General features: G+C 37.1%; 1 protein-coding gene across 9 annotated transcripts in view; it reads left to right on the top strand.

Moving 5' to 3' along the window:
* LOC105672085 (Shal K[+] channel interacting protein) overlaps positions 1-14,893 on the top strand; it is a 281,338-nt gene that overhangs the window by 17,770 nt on the left and 248,675 nt on the right. For 3 of the 9 annotated variants that reach the window (XM_067358251.1, XM_012366791.2, XM_067358249.1), the window contains exon 2: positions 5,538-5,576. The exons of 4 other annotated variants lie outside the window; for them this stretch is intronic. In XM_067358251.1, coding sequence (XP_067214352.1) covers positions 5,538-5,576 — 39 coding nt within the window. Of the gene's footprint in view, positions 1-4,477; positions 4,708-4,797; positions 5,252-5,537; positions 5,577-14,893 lie in introns of those variants that run through there. 2 more of the 9 variants (XM_067358254.1, XM_067358255.1) reach the window with 2 other exon arrangements.

Raw genomic sequence — 14,893 nt, 5'->3', positions numbered from 1 at the left:
TTTAATAACATGGCAGATGGTATAATGGCAAAGTGGAACATTAAATTTCTTCAGCGTCCAGTCGAGACCATATATTTCTTTGAAGCAGCATCAGTATTGCAGAATCATATAATGCAGCATGCTGAGCAGGACGACTGGTGCTCGTGACACGTCGCTATATTACAAGACTTACGTGGTTGATGCTCATTGTGCATGTAAAGAAGACACATAGTTCGTTTGAAACTACAAAGTTTCCACGTATCAAATATTTAAAATATATAAAATATTTAAAAAATTAAAAAATTAAAAGTTACTCAGTATTTAGCTCTTATGATATCTTACACGATTATTACACGAAAATATATCAGCATTTAAAATCATAAATATAACTTTTTTTTTTATTTTGTTGTGACTAAATAATCACATAAATGAACTTGTAAAGAATGATTGGAAAGTTGCACTGACCGAATGACCTTTTAAACATAAAAAACGTTGTAAATTGTCTGATTTAAAAAGCTGTTATAGAGACCTCAATTGCACTCACGGAAACAGTTATTAAATTTCTTTGTTGAAAATAATTGATGTAACATGATTATATGACATAATTTATTTTATAAAAGTCTCTTTTCTTCTCACAAAGATATGCGATGTTTATAGTGCGTTTTACGCAAAGATTTTAAAATTTCGCAATTTGATTTCGCAGTTTTTTTGCTGTAATTTTGACCCCTATCGAGCTGGCTCTCTCATCTTGCACAAATAAAAAAACCAATAGCGCAACATTATAAGCTATTTATGAGCTTTCATATTCCGCAAATTAAAATTTTTGAGCTTGTCACGCTGAGCATGAATTTAATGTTTTTCGTGGGGGGGGGGGGGGCTGAGTCAATATCGATATTTTGTCATGAAATAGTTAATTTTTTTAATTTTAAGTTCTCTTGTGCCGGGAGATGCGGGATGGTTTCTTTATAAAGGGGTTGCAATTTAATAATGGAAATGCACGTATTTTGTGAGCACATAAATGGATAAACAATATTTAGTTGAAAAATAATTAATTTTTTTCATTTTAAGTATAGTTCTCTCTTGTGTCGGGAAGATGAGAGGTGGTTTTTTTGTAAAGGAGTTTCAACTCAATAATCAAAATGCGCATATTTTAAAGGTTTATTCTTGGAATTTTATACTACGTTTGAAATATAATGTATTTTTTCTTTTTCTAGTACTTCTCTCTTGAGTTCCATCAATTAAGGGTTGTTTGAGGATTAAGGGGGTGAGCTTAAAAATCGAAACTATATCAGTTCAAAAGCTCATAAATAGCTCTTAATTTTACCGCAAAAATTGATCCAATATTTTTATTTTTAAGCGGCGGGGGGAGGCTGAGTCGATATCGACTCAGCCCCCCGACGAAAAACATTAAATTCATGCTCAGCGTGACGAGCTCAAAAATTTTAATTTGCGGAATATGAAAGCTCATAGATAGCTTATAATTTTGAGCAATTGGTTTTTTTATTTGTGCAAGGTTGGGGGCCAGCTCGACAGGGGTGTAATTTTGTCCATGATCCATAGGTTTTCAAAACTCTAGAATATGCTAAAAAATTCCTAAATTATATTTTAAATCTATACTTATTGTAAAATTGTAGATTTTTCTTTAAATAACTAAAGAGACGGTATTGCAAGATTTAAAATTCAGATATGTAGCACAAAGTATGGACAAATCATCGGAATAAATTCTTGATTCTACCTTTCTAGATCACAAAGTATTTTTCACTGGTTTTTTTTCACAGTGACTGTCGGTCCCCTCACAGTGAGTCCGAAAAATCCTAACCCGGATTTACGCTAGAAGGTTTCCCAGGCCACAAAGCTTCTCTGTCGGGGGCGGTATACACACGGCCAGGCATTTTATGCGCCCTATTCTTTGCCTTGCGAACGCGCTCCGGTATACCCAAAGGCATAATTCTCGTGGAACACCTCAAATTTTCTGAAGCGAATTGGGCACTTAGCATAGACAATAGGGCATAGACATGACACAAAAAGAATAGCCAATTAACGATAGCTATCGATATATCATTTTGTAAAACGAGAAAAACGAGAAAAAAACAAGATTGTGTTGCACTGACCGCAAAGACTGCTTGTTCATCATATGAAACATTTTTCACGCTATTTTCTCGCAGGCATATTTCATATAGAGAGTGTCCTAGATATGGTCAATGATAATTACAAACACTTTATTAGATTAATAATTTTTTGAATAAAAATCTTGTTAATTAAATTTTGTGTTAATTTTTTAAAATATTTATTAATAATGATGTATCATATAATCCGTTTTTATTTTATTTAATTCTAATTTAATTAATTTAACTTGATATTTTTGTGTATAGTAAATATTTGAACGATTAAATTTAAAACTGATATTATGCAAAAATGATTGTAAATTAAATTTAAGAAAAAATAAAGTAGAGAATAAAATTTTATTTATACTGTCATTGTATTGTCATTGTACTGTCATTGTACTGTCATTGTTGACAGTTTTTTGTAATTTTTTAAAATCTGTAACCCCGCATCTATTAATACTTGTCAAACCTTGTCACTCAAACAAACGATATTCTTAGTTCAGCTTTTACTACCCATTTGTAATCAAGAGAAAGTACGCGCGATGCCCGGGGCACTCTGTATATGCATACAGGTGGGATCGCGTCCGTTTTGAGGCAGGTGTTGATTACGCTTACGGTAACAGAAGGGAGAAACCGGGGGTCGGTTTCGCGCGGTATTGTGCCGCGAGGAGACGCTAATGGCCCTTTAACCTATAACCCCAAGTAATTACGGAGTTAACCGATGCAAATTACAATAATTTGTGCCAAGGAAGTGGCCGTCTTTACCGCCCGCCTTAACCCCATCCTGACTTCACTTTCCAACCCTGCGTTTGGTCATTCGTTTTGGCGATAGTCGTTAAGCAAGTCGCTTCTGACACGCTTGAACCGTTATCTACATTTTTTATGTTGCTTTATCCGTCGTTCGTGCGAATGAAAGCGCGCACCAAACACGCTTCCCATATTTTTATCATATATCGCAGTTCTAAAGAATTGCACATCACGCTTGACGTTTCTATGTAGCGTGTAACCGATATCAGTGACAAGAAAAGGTTTATTGTCTGCTAGTTTGTGTAATTACATAATAGAATAATAAATAAATTTACTCACTGGTTGTTGTACCCTAGTTAAGTACGCCTTGAGCTGCACCTGGAAAAATCAATATATATTTTAATTGTTTTGAATTACCATACATTTTATGTATGTGTATATGTTGATTATTATGCATTATTTAATTATTTTTACTTTGACAAAAACATAGCAATATGCGATAAATTGCGTGAATAATTATTTAACAATTTTAATAAATATTTAATAAATGTTTTAATAAATATTTTAATAAATATTTTTAGATAGCTTATAATAAATAGTATTCGACAAATAATTGTAATTGTGTATGTGAATGTTATACATATTTATACATGTACTTAAATTATGAACAAATAATTGCACTCACCAACTAGGGCATTGTAGTATTCGGCCCGCTGCAGATTCTATCTTAGTGTTCCATGTCAGCTTCCTATCAAAGAATCGATGAACACTGAAAACTCACATATCACAAACACAACACACAACTCACAAATTACATACACTGTTGGATGAAAATCTATTCACACATTTATTTTCGAGGTAAAAATCACGGATTCACATTCCGAATTTTCCGCAATACACGAAATGCGTACGCGAGATATAAAGACACACTCAGTCGCAACGGCGACGTATATAATTATAGACAATAATATAAGCTTACACATTCGGTATTTTACTCGAAACTGTAAACACAGTCGGAACGAGCGAGATAGACGATTGTTTTGGCGGTCACGGAGATCACCAAATACGAACATCTGCAATACAATAACAACTATGCTTTATTCGATTCAATTCGTAGAAGCTGAATTTCCAATATTTCAGTTTTCTAATGAGAAGTATATTGCATTTCGGTTCTCTTGAACAAACGTAGCGCTCATTTTTGCATATCTGTGACATAAAATTTACTCACTGGAATTCTAACCTGAATTCATGGTCCGGCTATCTGACGCTCGACGAAACGTTAATCGTGAATAAAAATTGTACCTGCGATAAGTTGTACATTTCGGCAATCGCCTATCACTTTTAATCGACACTCCCGATAAAAATTCAAAACTATTATGCTCTTTTACTACGCGATTACTACGGATAAAATATGCGATTTAACAATTTACATTTCGTAAAGTTTGTGAATACTACATTTAAAATTGTACCAGCACTAAATCCTGCATCAGACTATGCAACTTATTGCAGAAATTCACAAGCGATCTAGGAAGTTACTAGAAATGCTGTGCTCTGTATGGTGGATTTTTAGTGGTCTGATGTAGGCTTTAGTTGGTAGAGCGCGCAATTACCTTATCGACCATGACGTCACTGTGACGTGTGGCGTTTTTCGCGCAAAAACCGTTACGCAGAGTGCGAACGTTGAAATGTAGATTGATTAATCGCGTTTTTATCCGTAGTCATCTTATAGTAAAAGTGCATAATGATCGCGAATTTATGTCGGAAGTGTCGATTAAAGTGACGGGCGAATGCTGAAATATAGTTTTTACCTCGATTCGCGAACGATGTTTTGTCGAGCGTTTGGCGGCCGGGCTGTGGATTCAAGGTTATAATTTCAGTAAGTAAAGCTTTTAATGCTACAGTTATACGAAAATATGCTATATAAGCGCGCCCAAGAGGCGCACCTCAATACGCAATGTATTTCTTATTAGAGATGTAGCATATTGGAAATCCAGCTCGCTGGAATTGAATTCGATAAAACATAGTATTTATTGTGTTGTAGGTGTCTATATTTGATGATCCTCCGTGACCGCCAAAACACTCGTCTATTTTGTTTGCTCCGAGTGTGCGTACAGTGTACAGTGTCGAGTAAATTGCCGAATTGTAAGGTTATGTTATTGTCTATTATATGCGTGGCCGCGTTGCGACATAGAGTATGTTTTTGTATTTCGTGTTTGCATTTCGTTTTCCGTGACAAATCCTCGATGTAAATCCATGATTTCTGCGTTGCTTCGATATTGTGTGTGTGTGTGTGAATAGATTTTCATTCGACAATGTACAAGTAACTTGTGAGCGGATTTTCGATTCTTTGATGGAGTTGATATGGATCCAATATAAGGCAGAATCTACAGCACCTAAAGCAAACTGCAATGCCCTAGCTGGTGAGTATAATTATTTGTTCATAACCTTAATATATGCATAAATATGCATAACATTCACATGCACAATTACAATTATTTGTTAAATATTTATTATAAGATGTTTGAAAACGTTTATTAAAATATTTATTAAACAATTTATTGAATATTTATGAAAATTATTAGATAATTATTTACGCGATTTATATTATTGTTTTAAATCAAAGCGAGAATAATTAAATAATGCCTAATAATATAAACACATATGAAATGTATGATAATTCACTAAAATACATATGAATCTCTCCAGGTGCAGCTTAAAGCGTACTTAGCTAGGGTACAACAATCGGTGAGTAAATTTATTTATATGTTTGCGTAATTATACACAAAATATTGTTATTACTAGTTGTCTTTTCATTTGTCAATATTTACACTATCTGGTAGTGAATAAAGACATTAAGTGGATAGAGTGATGATATTAATATATTATCTTCTCGCATGTCAATAATAATTACGTACATGCGAGTCGAATCAAGATATTCTGACGATATCTGTCGCAATAAAAATAACTAGAGTAATACGTTAATCGTAAAATTCTACGTTATAACCGCATACTAAGCATCGAGAAAGCACACGTAGAAGTTATTTATTGGAACGATAAGAATGCATTTAATATCCGGTATCTCCTGGCATATAGCGCAAACGTATCAACGTATATATCTTATAGAAATTTAATATCGCATACGTTTCGTGCTTACAATACGCTCGACCACAATTGATACCATTTGTATGTATTTTACGCTCAATTATTTCCACCTCTGACAGTCAACTGTTCCGTTGCGTCACGCACGCTCAATATCCCTATAGCGGAGATGTTATTCCGATAACGCGTCTTTAAAGGCGATAATTTGCAATCCTGTCTGTCACGCATTCGTGTGCAGGCGATACGTGTCTCTGAAACAATGGCCTAATACATCTGCCCCATTTATTCGAATATTTTTCTACGTTTCCCGGTGGGTACTTAGCATGCGCGATATCACGCTCCCTCATACATATCGTAATAAATCGCGTTTTATAGTGGATGCATATATAGCGCGATAGCTTCCAGCGACGCGCCGATATTCGAAAAATGTTTGCTAAATAGTTTGTTAGATCGATCGTAATGCCAGTGTAAAATAGCCAGGCTGCGTGAGCGTGGAGAGAATTTATATATTTCTATTCCGCTATCGGTTGACATTGCTGTATGGCGTTGATAATTTCACAATAGTCGTCATCATTGAACGTGTCTTTTTCAACCCTCGTGTCGGCGTTAGCTATATGTCAGTGTAAAAAAATTTGGTAATCCATGACATAAAAAGAATTTGAAACTTTACGCAAATCCAGTAGCAATTCAAAAACATTTTTTATTGTAACATGGAAATATTGAAGAGATACATATCTTTCAGAGATATAATAGTTTATTGGATTTTCTCTAATATCTTTGAGTAATTCTGAGAGATTTTTTATGATCACTGAAATGCAATGGCACAATTGAAACATTTACTTATTTGAATATAAATTTACTGTTAAAATAGAAAAATAAAAACAGTGACGTTTTTAAGTATTTATCGAATAGTAAAAGTATGCATTTTTGTAATAAACGTTTGCGACAAAATTGTATCGCGTAAAAAGAAACAAAAGCAGAAAATCATTTGATTGCGTTCAATCTTGTGATCGATTCCCGTGCGTCAAAATCACATCAAAGGCGTGATTTGAGTGAGACTGTCGATCATTTTTACTCTCTCGACGCTTTCTATGTCAATTCCTTTTGTGCGCGTTTCGACCTCGGTGAGGAACGCGACAGAAAATGACATCACGTTTGATATGCAGAACGTAGCGCGCAGCGATGCGGTGCGGTGCGACGCAACGCAACGCGCCTGCCGGAGCAAAGTTTTCCGATGGCATGTGTCGAGAGGCAGGTCCCGATGGTTATGCAAAGGATTCGTCGTAGGGCGAAGGGGAGGACCCCGGGCGTGCTATGACAAATGACAAACCCGTCAAGAATAGGGCGAACACCGGCAGGGACAAAACAGCAGCCGGAATAGGGGGTGTGGGAGGGGGGAGGGGGAGAGGGGGAGGAAAGGGCGGTGACAGGGTGGGTTCTCGCAGGGTGCTCGCCGAACGCATCCGATGTTGTTTAAACTTTGTGGTTTACCTGCTCGCTGAACTTTACACTCGCCCGGCGCGGCGGTAGACCGGCGCGGGGAGAAAGGGAATGCGCCGGGTCAACGGAGGTAATTAGCGTACGCGGTGGAATATAAATCATGCCGGAAGGGGGCCGCGAGGCATCGCAGACCGTTTATTAATTTGTAATTGCGAGCTCTCGATGTATAGCTTTCCGAAAATTGCAGGTCTTGCCGCGGCTCATTGCTACCACGGAGATTAAGCGCTAACTAGATACTTTCTTCCGGTCCTCTGTGGCTGTCTTTGTGCTCGCGTGTATGTGTACGTACGTGTGTATGTAATATTGAAGCAACCGTCGGGCTCCTACGTTGATGCTTTCGCACGGTTCCGTGGGGGCCTTTGTGGCTGCCCGTCGATCTCGTTCCCATGTCGTGAGCGCGCCGCGCTACATCATCGACGGGCCGTTTAACCGAGCCGTTCAGACGTGACGACTTTCATGCTTCCTGATTGTTACATTCGACATGCTGGTATCCAATGATGAGACGAAGGAAAAGATTGCGGCTGAAACTGTAACAATCACAGGCTAAAATTTCTTTGTTAATTGCATAGTTCGAAAACAGCATATTAATTTATAATTAAGGATACGCTAGATGTGAGATAACACAAGACACTGATGACTTCTACTTAATTGGAGAGCTATTAATACGCATATTATGACGTACATGTCAAAGTGAACATCGTCATACGGTATAGCTATAGCGTTAAACGTGCGACTCGATAACGCCAATTAGTCGCTGACATTATGTAATTAATTGCATCAGCATATACTGTATACCCAAGATACATTCTGTAGACAGTAAAGAGCCGTCGAAGATGGATATTAATTTCCACGCTGAGAGTTGAGTAGTAGAAACGAGCCTCGCGAAAGCGCAGGTCTTATCGTCCCTTTATCGTGCCCGGCCATTCGAGCAAACGAGGGTCCGCGATGAGTTTTGGAAACGAGGTCGTGCCAGGAGAACGCTATTAGCCCATCTGTCTTCCTCGCTAATGATTGTACGGCCACGTGACGCTGCGCAGTTTCGACACCGTGCACTTCGCACCGATCCGCTCATCGTTTATTCCCGGAATCGGCTCGGCCTTTCGTTGAGATGTCGATTCACCTGATAGAATTAATAGACATCGAAATCGGGCAAACTTTGCCACTTACTGGCTCGATCGATTTCCCCGTGTTTCTTCCGCGGCTTCTTCGCCCGTTATATAATCTATCAGCTTTCCACACGACGGCGCTGACCTGCCTTAAGTCTTCTATGAGGAAGCTTCACTCCTTTGCTGCGCCGACCTACGATAATTTATCGGTCCACGTGATGGAGGCTATACGAAGAAGTTTCCATCTATCATTATCGCGAGGTGAAGCCATCTCTTTCGCGCCTTAAATCTTCTATCTCGGTCTTGCCTCTTCCATTGACGCGCAAGAAAACATTCTTGTCAGTGTCTCGGTATCGATCTTGCTCTCCACTCTCGATGTTTTCGCGCACGAAGCCGTTGTCGACTGCATGTGAAATTATTCTTTGAAAGAGTGCCCCTTGTTTGTCCGCGGTTACTATTTCACTAGAGCGTGCAAAACAAAAACTTTTGCAGCGTTTGTGAAATAGTTTCTATTTGTCTTCCGCGATGAGTAGTATGATGGAGGTTTGATGATACAAATAAACAAAGTAGGCGATGCAGAAGGAAACATACGTTGGAAATTGAAATTCCGTTTATTCCGTTAACGAATATGCAAAGAAGCTTATATTTGGATTTTCGCTAGAAAACAAAGATTTTTCAATTAATTTTGACGTTACACGGAACACAGAATATAAAATACAATACAAAAAGTGCTAAAAATCGAAAATTTAAATTTTATTCTATTACATATCAATTTTTTGATGAAAATAATTAAGTAATTTAATCGTTATTTTTTATTATGTACAGAGAATGAAAACAAGATTAGCAAAGCTTGCAATATTTTTCAAGATTAAAAATATTACAAATATGTAGAATTATGTATACTTGTCAACTTTAAATTTGTGACGCGACGAACGCGACGAACATGGTTTAGTAGATAAGAAGTCTTTATCTTTATGGAGGTATTTACTTGATATATCAATGCTGACGTTGTTATCGGGCTAACAAGCAATATGTCGCATTGTCAGTAGCCTGCCAATATACATACGCGAGAATATCTACATCACGTTATTACGCGGTAGAACACATCTCTATCAATCTCTCTATTGAGAAATTCAGATACGTGCGGGTCAATGGATGACCCGAAATCAGCGGGGCGTGGCGTATGGGAGCGGTGTGAAAGACCCTTCCACGCGTCTGTACACCGTAATTATCGAGGGTTTCACGCTAAGGTGGTAAGCGATGTCGATTGCCAGCAGGCCCTGACCAACAGTTATGTCGATAACGACAGTTTGAGCGTCGTTTCGTCGTCCGCCAAGACCATGCCGCGCCGCACGATAACGCAATGGGATCGAGAAATTTAATTAAGGACCGGCATAATTTCTCGCTAGCTCGTACCGTTAACGACCCCACCGCGGCGCTCGTCCTTTTATTATTTGTCGGCGTATCAGCGCGAACGGGGCTCGATGAAAGTGTCGGCAGTAGCACACCAGCAGCGGCGGCAATGGCATCTTTCACTTCGTTCGTAGACTTCATCGTCGTATCTACCCGACTTTAAACCGTTTGTGCCCTTAATTTCGTTACCAGCGCCCGCGTCACGTTATACCGCGATAACCGCGTGGGTCACCCGGTTTAATGACTCACTACAAGAAGACGCCGGCTATCGTTAAAGCGTCGTCGTCTCATGATATCCGGTTGCCGCACCCCTCCCCCTCCTCCTCCTACCTCCCGCTGCTTTTCACCGGAGAAGGTCAGATATCCTTGCCATGGCGACCGATATCATTTCTGCTGGTCGTTGTTCCCGGTAACGATACGAGCGTCGTTTCGATCTCGCGTCGAACTCGCGGATTGGATACATTCTGAGATAGTGGTTTATTTTCGAGCGTGTGTGCGTAATGGAAGTAGCGTGTAAGACAGTTACTATGTAGTCTCGTTGCACAACACATATAAAGGGGCGTGCACCCAAGATAATGCTCTCTTGTGAAATCGTAACGAAGATTCCGCGCTGACAGTACTGGCATTTGTTTCGATATGATATAAGCAATTTACGACATACATTGTTATTGTTATCTTTATGCGAGAACATGGCTGGAAAATATTCCGTTTATTCAAATGCATCATTCATCTCAATCCTCAACTTACCATATGTTAAGTAGTCACTTCCACTGTGAAGGTATTTTGCATCCAAATGCACTTCCCATTTCTCCATTTAGCGTCACTTAGCATTCATGCTTCGCGTATGACTCATCGTCAAGCTTTTAACGTACGTCCGTACTATTTTTCTTTGTTACCTTGAACCTTTCATCAAATCTACTACTACAAATTGACTACTTCTTACTAGATATACTAATTGCTGCTGTCATTATGTTATTTTATACGTACGTATTATGTACGTATTTAATAAGCTTTTATATAATTTAGATAATTTAGTAATTACCTTTATTCATTATATACAATGTGTAGATGTGATGATAGATTTGTAAATATCATACGATCTAGACTTAATATATACCATATATATATATATATATATTGAGCCTATTCTATTTCCATTCTCGCTAATGTATCTAGCAGGTAATTGCTGATATTTATACACTGATATTTCGCGTTATCGTACCTGCACTTGTTTGGATTTCCTGGTATTAAGCACTTATTTAGATCACTTGTTAGAGATAACTTTATTGATTAGATACTTGACTATTTTACCGCGTTTTGTTTCAACATCTGCGGCATGATGTGGCTGATAAATAGCGTCTGTTTTCGCATTAGTATAATTGTGAAATTGATTGCTGTTTCACAACAGTTTTGATTAAATATGTCTTATATTTGATAAATATTTTCACTAGTTGGAAAATAACATGTATTAAAAATTAAAAGGGCACAAGAACACACATTTACATAAATTTGGATAGATTTTTAAGAAATTAAAACGTATGAAATTAATCTACTTAACAATATTTCTATTTTTTTTGTTTTTTTTTTTATGAAATTAATTTAGATACTTTTTTATATTTATCTTTTATTAAATAAAGGTAAAAATTTAATTTTTTTCCAAGATACAACTTAATTTATAAATTATTAAACTATGTTATACATACTTATGCATCTGATGTTAATAATTTAAAAAATTACGTGATGTTGAGGAACTTTACATTTTGATAGCTCATCGAAATTAATTCCGGCTTTCCATTATATTCCTCGAGATTACACTCTCCAATTCAATCTGCTCGTGACGTAAGCACGAACAGCGAATTACAAAAGGTTATTCGCGGTTAAGTCTTGCTTATCAACGGAGAAGAGGAATGTGCAGGCGTTGATTTACGATCACGCGTGCGACCTTTCAAGCATGACTCGGAGATGAGGAAAGATGTATTCTATGATCAAGTGCCTAGGGGTCGTGCGTACAGTAACGCAGGTGCAGAGTAACAGCTTGCTCGCTTCTTAGGTACACTGGACAGATGCTACAGGTATGCAGCCGGCTGCATCATCAAAGACCATATTATGACTGCATCATAGCCAGAAATTACTTCCCGAAACTGGTAGTTCTATTGTTTACCGACGACGAAACAAACAAACTACATTGACAATACAACGAATTTTTACGAATGTTAAAATTATGACACACATCTGAACTGAATGTATCTGAATATATCTTTCTACGGATAGAATTAAATTTTATATCCTTTTTTAAAAATCTCGGTGAGATTTTTAAATTTTATCTTAATTTTATCTTCATCGAGTATTTATTAAATAAACGAGGCGAATAATCCGCTCTTATCTCTTGTCCGCGCACGAGACACGCGTACGACATTCGGTAGTACGATGATCGATAATTTCTTTGGAGCGTGTGCGTGTCGAGACCTCGTTTCCAAAGTGCGTCGATCCTCTATGGAGCCGTTCAAGGTCGCGTGAAAGAGAGCCTCGAGAGTAGATCGCGTCCCACCAAGGCTGCGCCAAGGCGGTACAAATGGTCGTCCTTTCAATATCCGAGTCACTTAATCGGAAACAGATCGACAAAGTGCAATCAGCCGTTTGACATTCGTGACCAATGATGTTCTTTCTTTAACCATACAAACCACTGAGTTTTCATACGAAAGAAAAAACATGGAACGCTTATTTGTAGATGTTAGTGCCGCATCCGTCATGAATCATTTATCTTTTTTGTCATTATTTTGTGTGTATAACTTTGCATTAGTATATATCCATCAAACACATGATGAATTAAACATATAGAAAAATAATTGATAAAAAGAGCAGCTGCTTGCTGTTAATGTTTCGAATTTTTTTGCGGTTTTGTAATAAATCATGTATAAAAAGAGATAACGCGCGCGCGCGGGACACAAGCAAAGCTAAAAATTAAAATTTAGCTTTTATTTCAATGCCAAATACATGACTTTACAGACAGTTAATTTTTTATCATGAGATATCGTGTTTACAACAATTTATCTGATTTATAGATTTTAGCACTCTCTATTTTGTTAAAAAAATTTTAAATTAGATTAAAATATTTTATTTACAAGGCATTAAATCCGTGCACGGATCTTTCTTAGATTTAACAGAATGCACACAAATTTATATTGAACGTAAAATTTTTATTTAATTTATATGAACTACATATACTTACGAAAAGTAATATTTGTGAAAAACAATTCTATTCTTTAAATTGTGCACATGTTGTGTCGTTCCAACTCGGTAGACAACGATATTTTTTCCCAAAAAATTTTCCAATTTTATTTTCCGTAAAAATATTCATAGCGTCCAAATGTTAAGTTATTTCATTTCATCATACATATTGTTCTATATTCTAATTTCCATAATTGAATTAATTTTTACGAAAGAAAGATACATCCGTTTTTCTCTTTTATTTCTAACAGAGAGATAATTTTTTTGTAATGTTATATATCTACGTTTTATTATTTGATATATCAATATGCTTCATTAAATTTTAACGCCACCTTTGTTATAAATAAAGTAAGAAGTCTATTGTAATTTTATAATTTATTCTATTTTTGCTATATATTATATTTTATGTTTTTTAAACAGATGTATCTTTGAATTTTTTAATTAGAAATGTTTTATAATAAATAATTGAATATTATTTAACATAATTTAATGCAACATGTGCGCGAATACCAAATGGTTTTGTTACACTTAATCTTAGTCGGCTGCATCGTTATTCTTGCAATCTTGTTAATAGTCGCCAGGTGTCGAACGACAAAAATGGTAAGAGTTTTATGCCTGACAGGTGAGAGTAAAACTACCGGAAGACCTTTTCGAAGGACCGCACGTGCGTAAATGTTCGGGATAAACAGCGTCTCATTGCGGTTCTCGAAAACACTCGAGTCGTGAAACCGTCAGTTAGGTGCATTAGTCATGTCTAAAAGGAATGCCGCAAGCATGCCGAGTAATCTCAGATCTGCTTTTGTCCCGACATGATCTTTGTTCAGAACGAACTGATGTAGTCGTTGTCAACAGTGACAATGTTAATCTTCTAGCACGCAATCCGTAAAGATATGATAATAATATGACTTATTCAGAATTTATCGGTACACTAAATGATGCATATATTAATTTCTTTTCTTTTGTACATGGAAGTATGTTATGCGTATAAAAAAATAGAGTTGAATAATTAAATTAAGGTGAAAAAATTACGTGACAAAATAATAGATGATAACACAAATTGATTTCTTTTTTTTTCTAATTAACATTGTGTATATATAAGAAATTGAAAATTTCAGTAAAAAATTTATGCCGTAACACACTCTTTCTTGTATATTTTCCGAGTTTATTCGCAAAAAGGATTGTTACGGGAAATCCGAGCATATTAATTTATATCGTGGCGCAGTGATTTGCAGCCCTTCAGCCCGAACGAAATTCTTTCCTTCGAAAGCGGCAAACGACATGCTGCACAGTAAAGCGCAGGCGCAATTGTAAATGTTGGAAAGAATCGCCCGGAGCGAGAAAATTTCAGCTGCGAAATACAACTTTTAACGACGTATTTGCGACTCGAACCGTCTCTCTCACGTACAGACTGACCCGTTTTCCTTCGGCTGAAAACTTCATTGCTGGGCGATGCAAAGTTCCGTCTTAAAATAGCACGTTGCTGCCCGGCATTTGAATAAAGACCAGGATTAAAGTCCGACCTTAATTTCGAGCTGCGGCAGGACGAAGTCGCGGACACCGGAGGCCGCGTTCGTCCGCCACAAAGTCTCAACGCGTGCGATTCGTTGCGCTTCGGGCTTATACGGGCGCACGAGCCGCACACGTAATATATAATTAAAATTCGCAAATCATACTTATTAAAATTAATGCCGGCGCATTACAATAAAGTATACAACC

The sequence above is a fragment of the Linepithema humile genome, chromosome 6 (assembly GCF_040581485.1).
Source record: "Linepithema humile isolate Giens D197 chromosome 6, Lhum_UNIL_v1.0, whole genome shotgun sequence".
NCBI classification, from domain to species: Eukaryota; Metazoa; Arthropoda; class Insecta; order Hymenoptera; family Formicidae; genus Linepithema; species Linepithema humile.
This window is presented reverse-complemented; position numbering and strand designations above follow the sequence as displayed.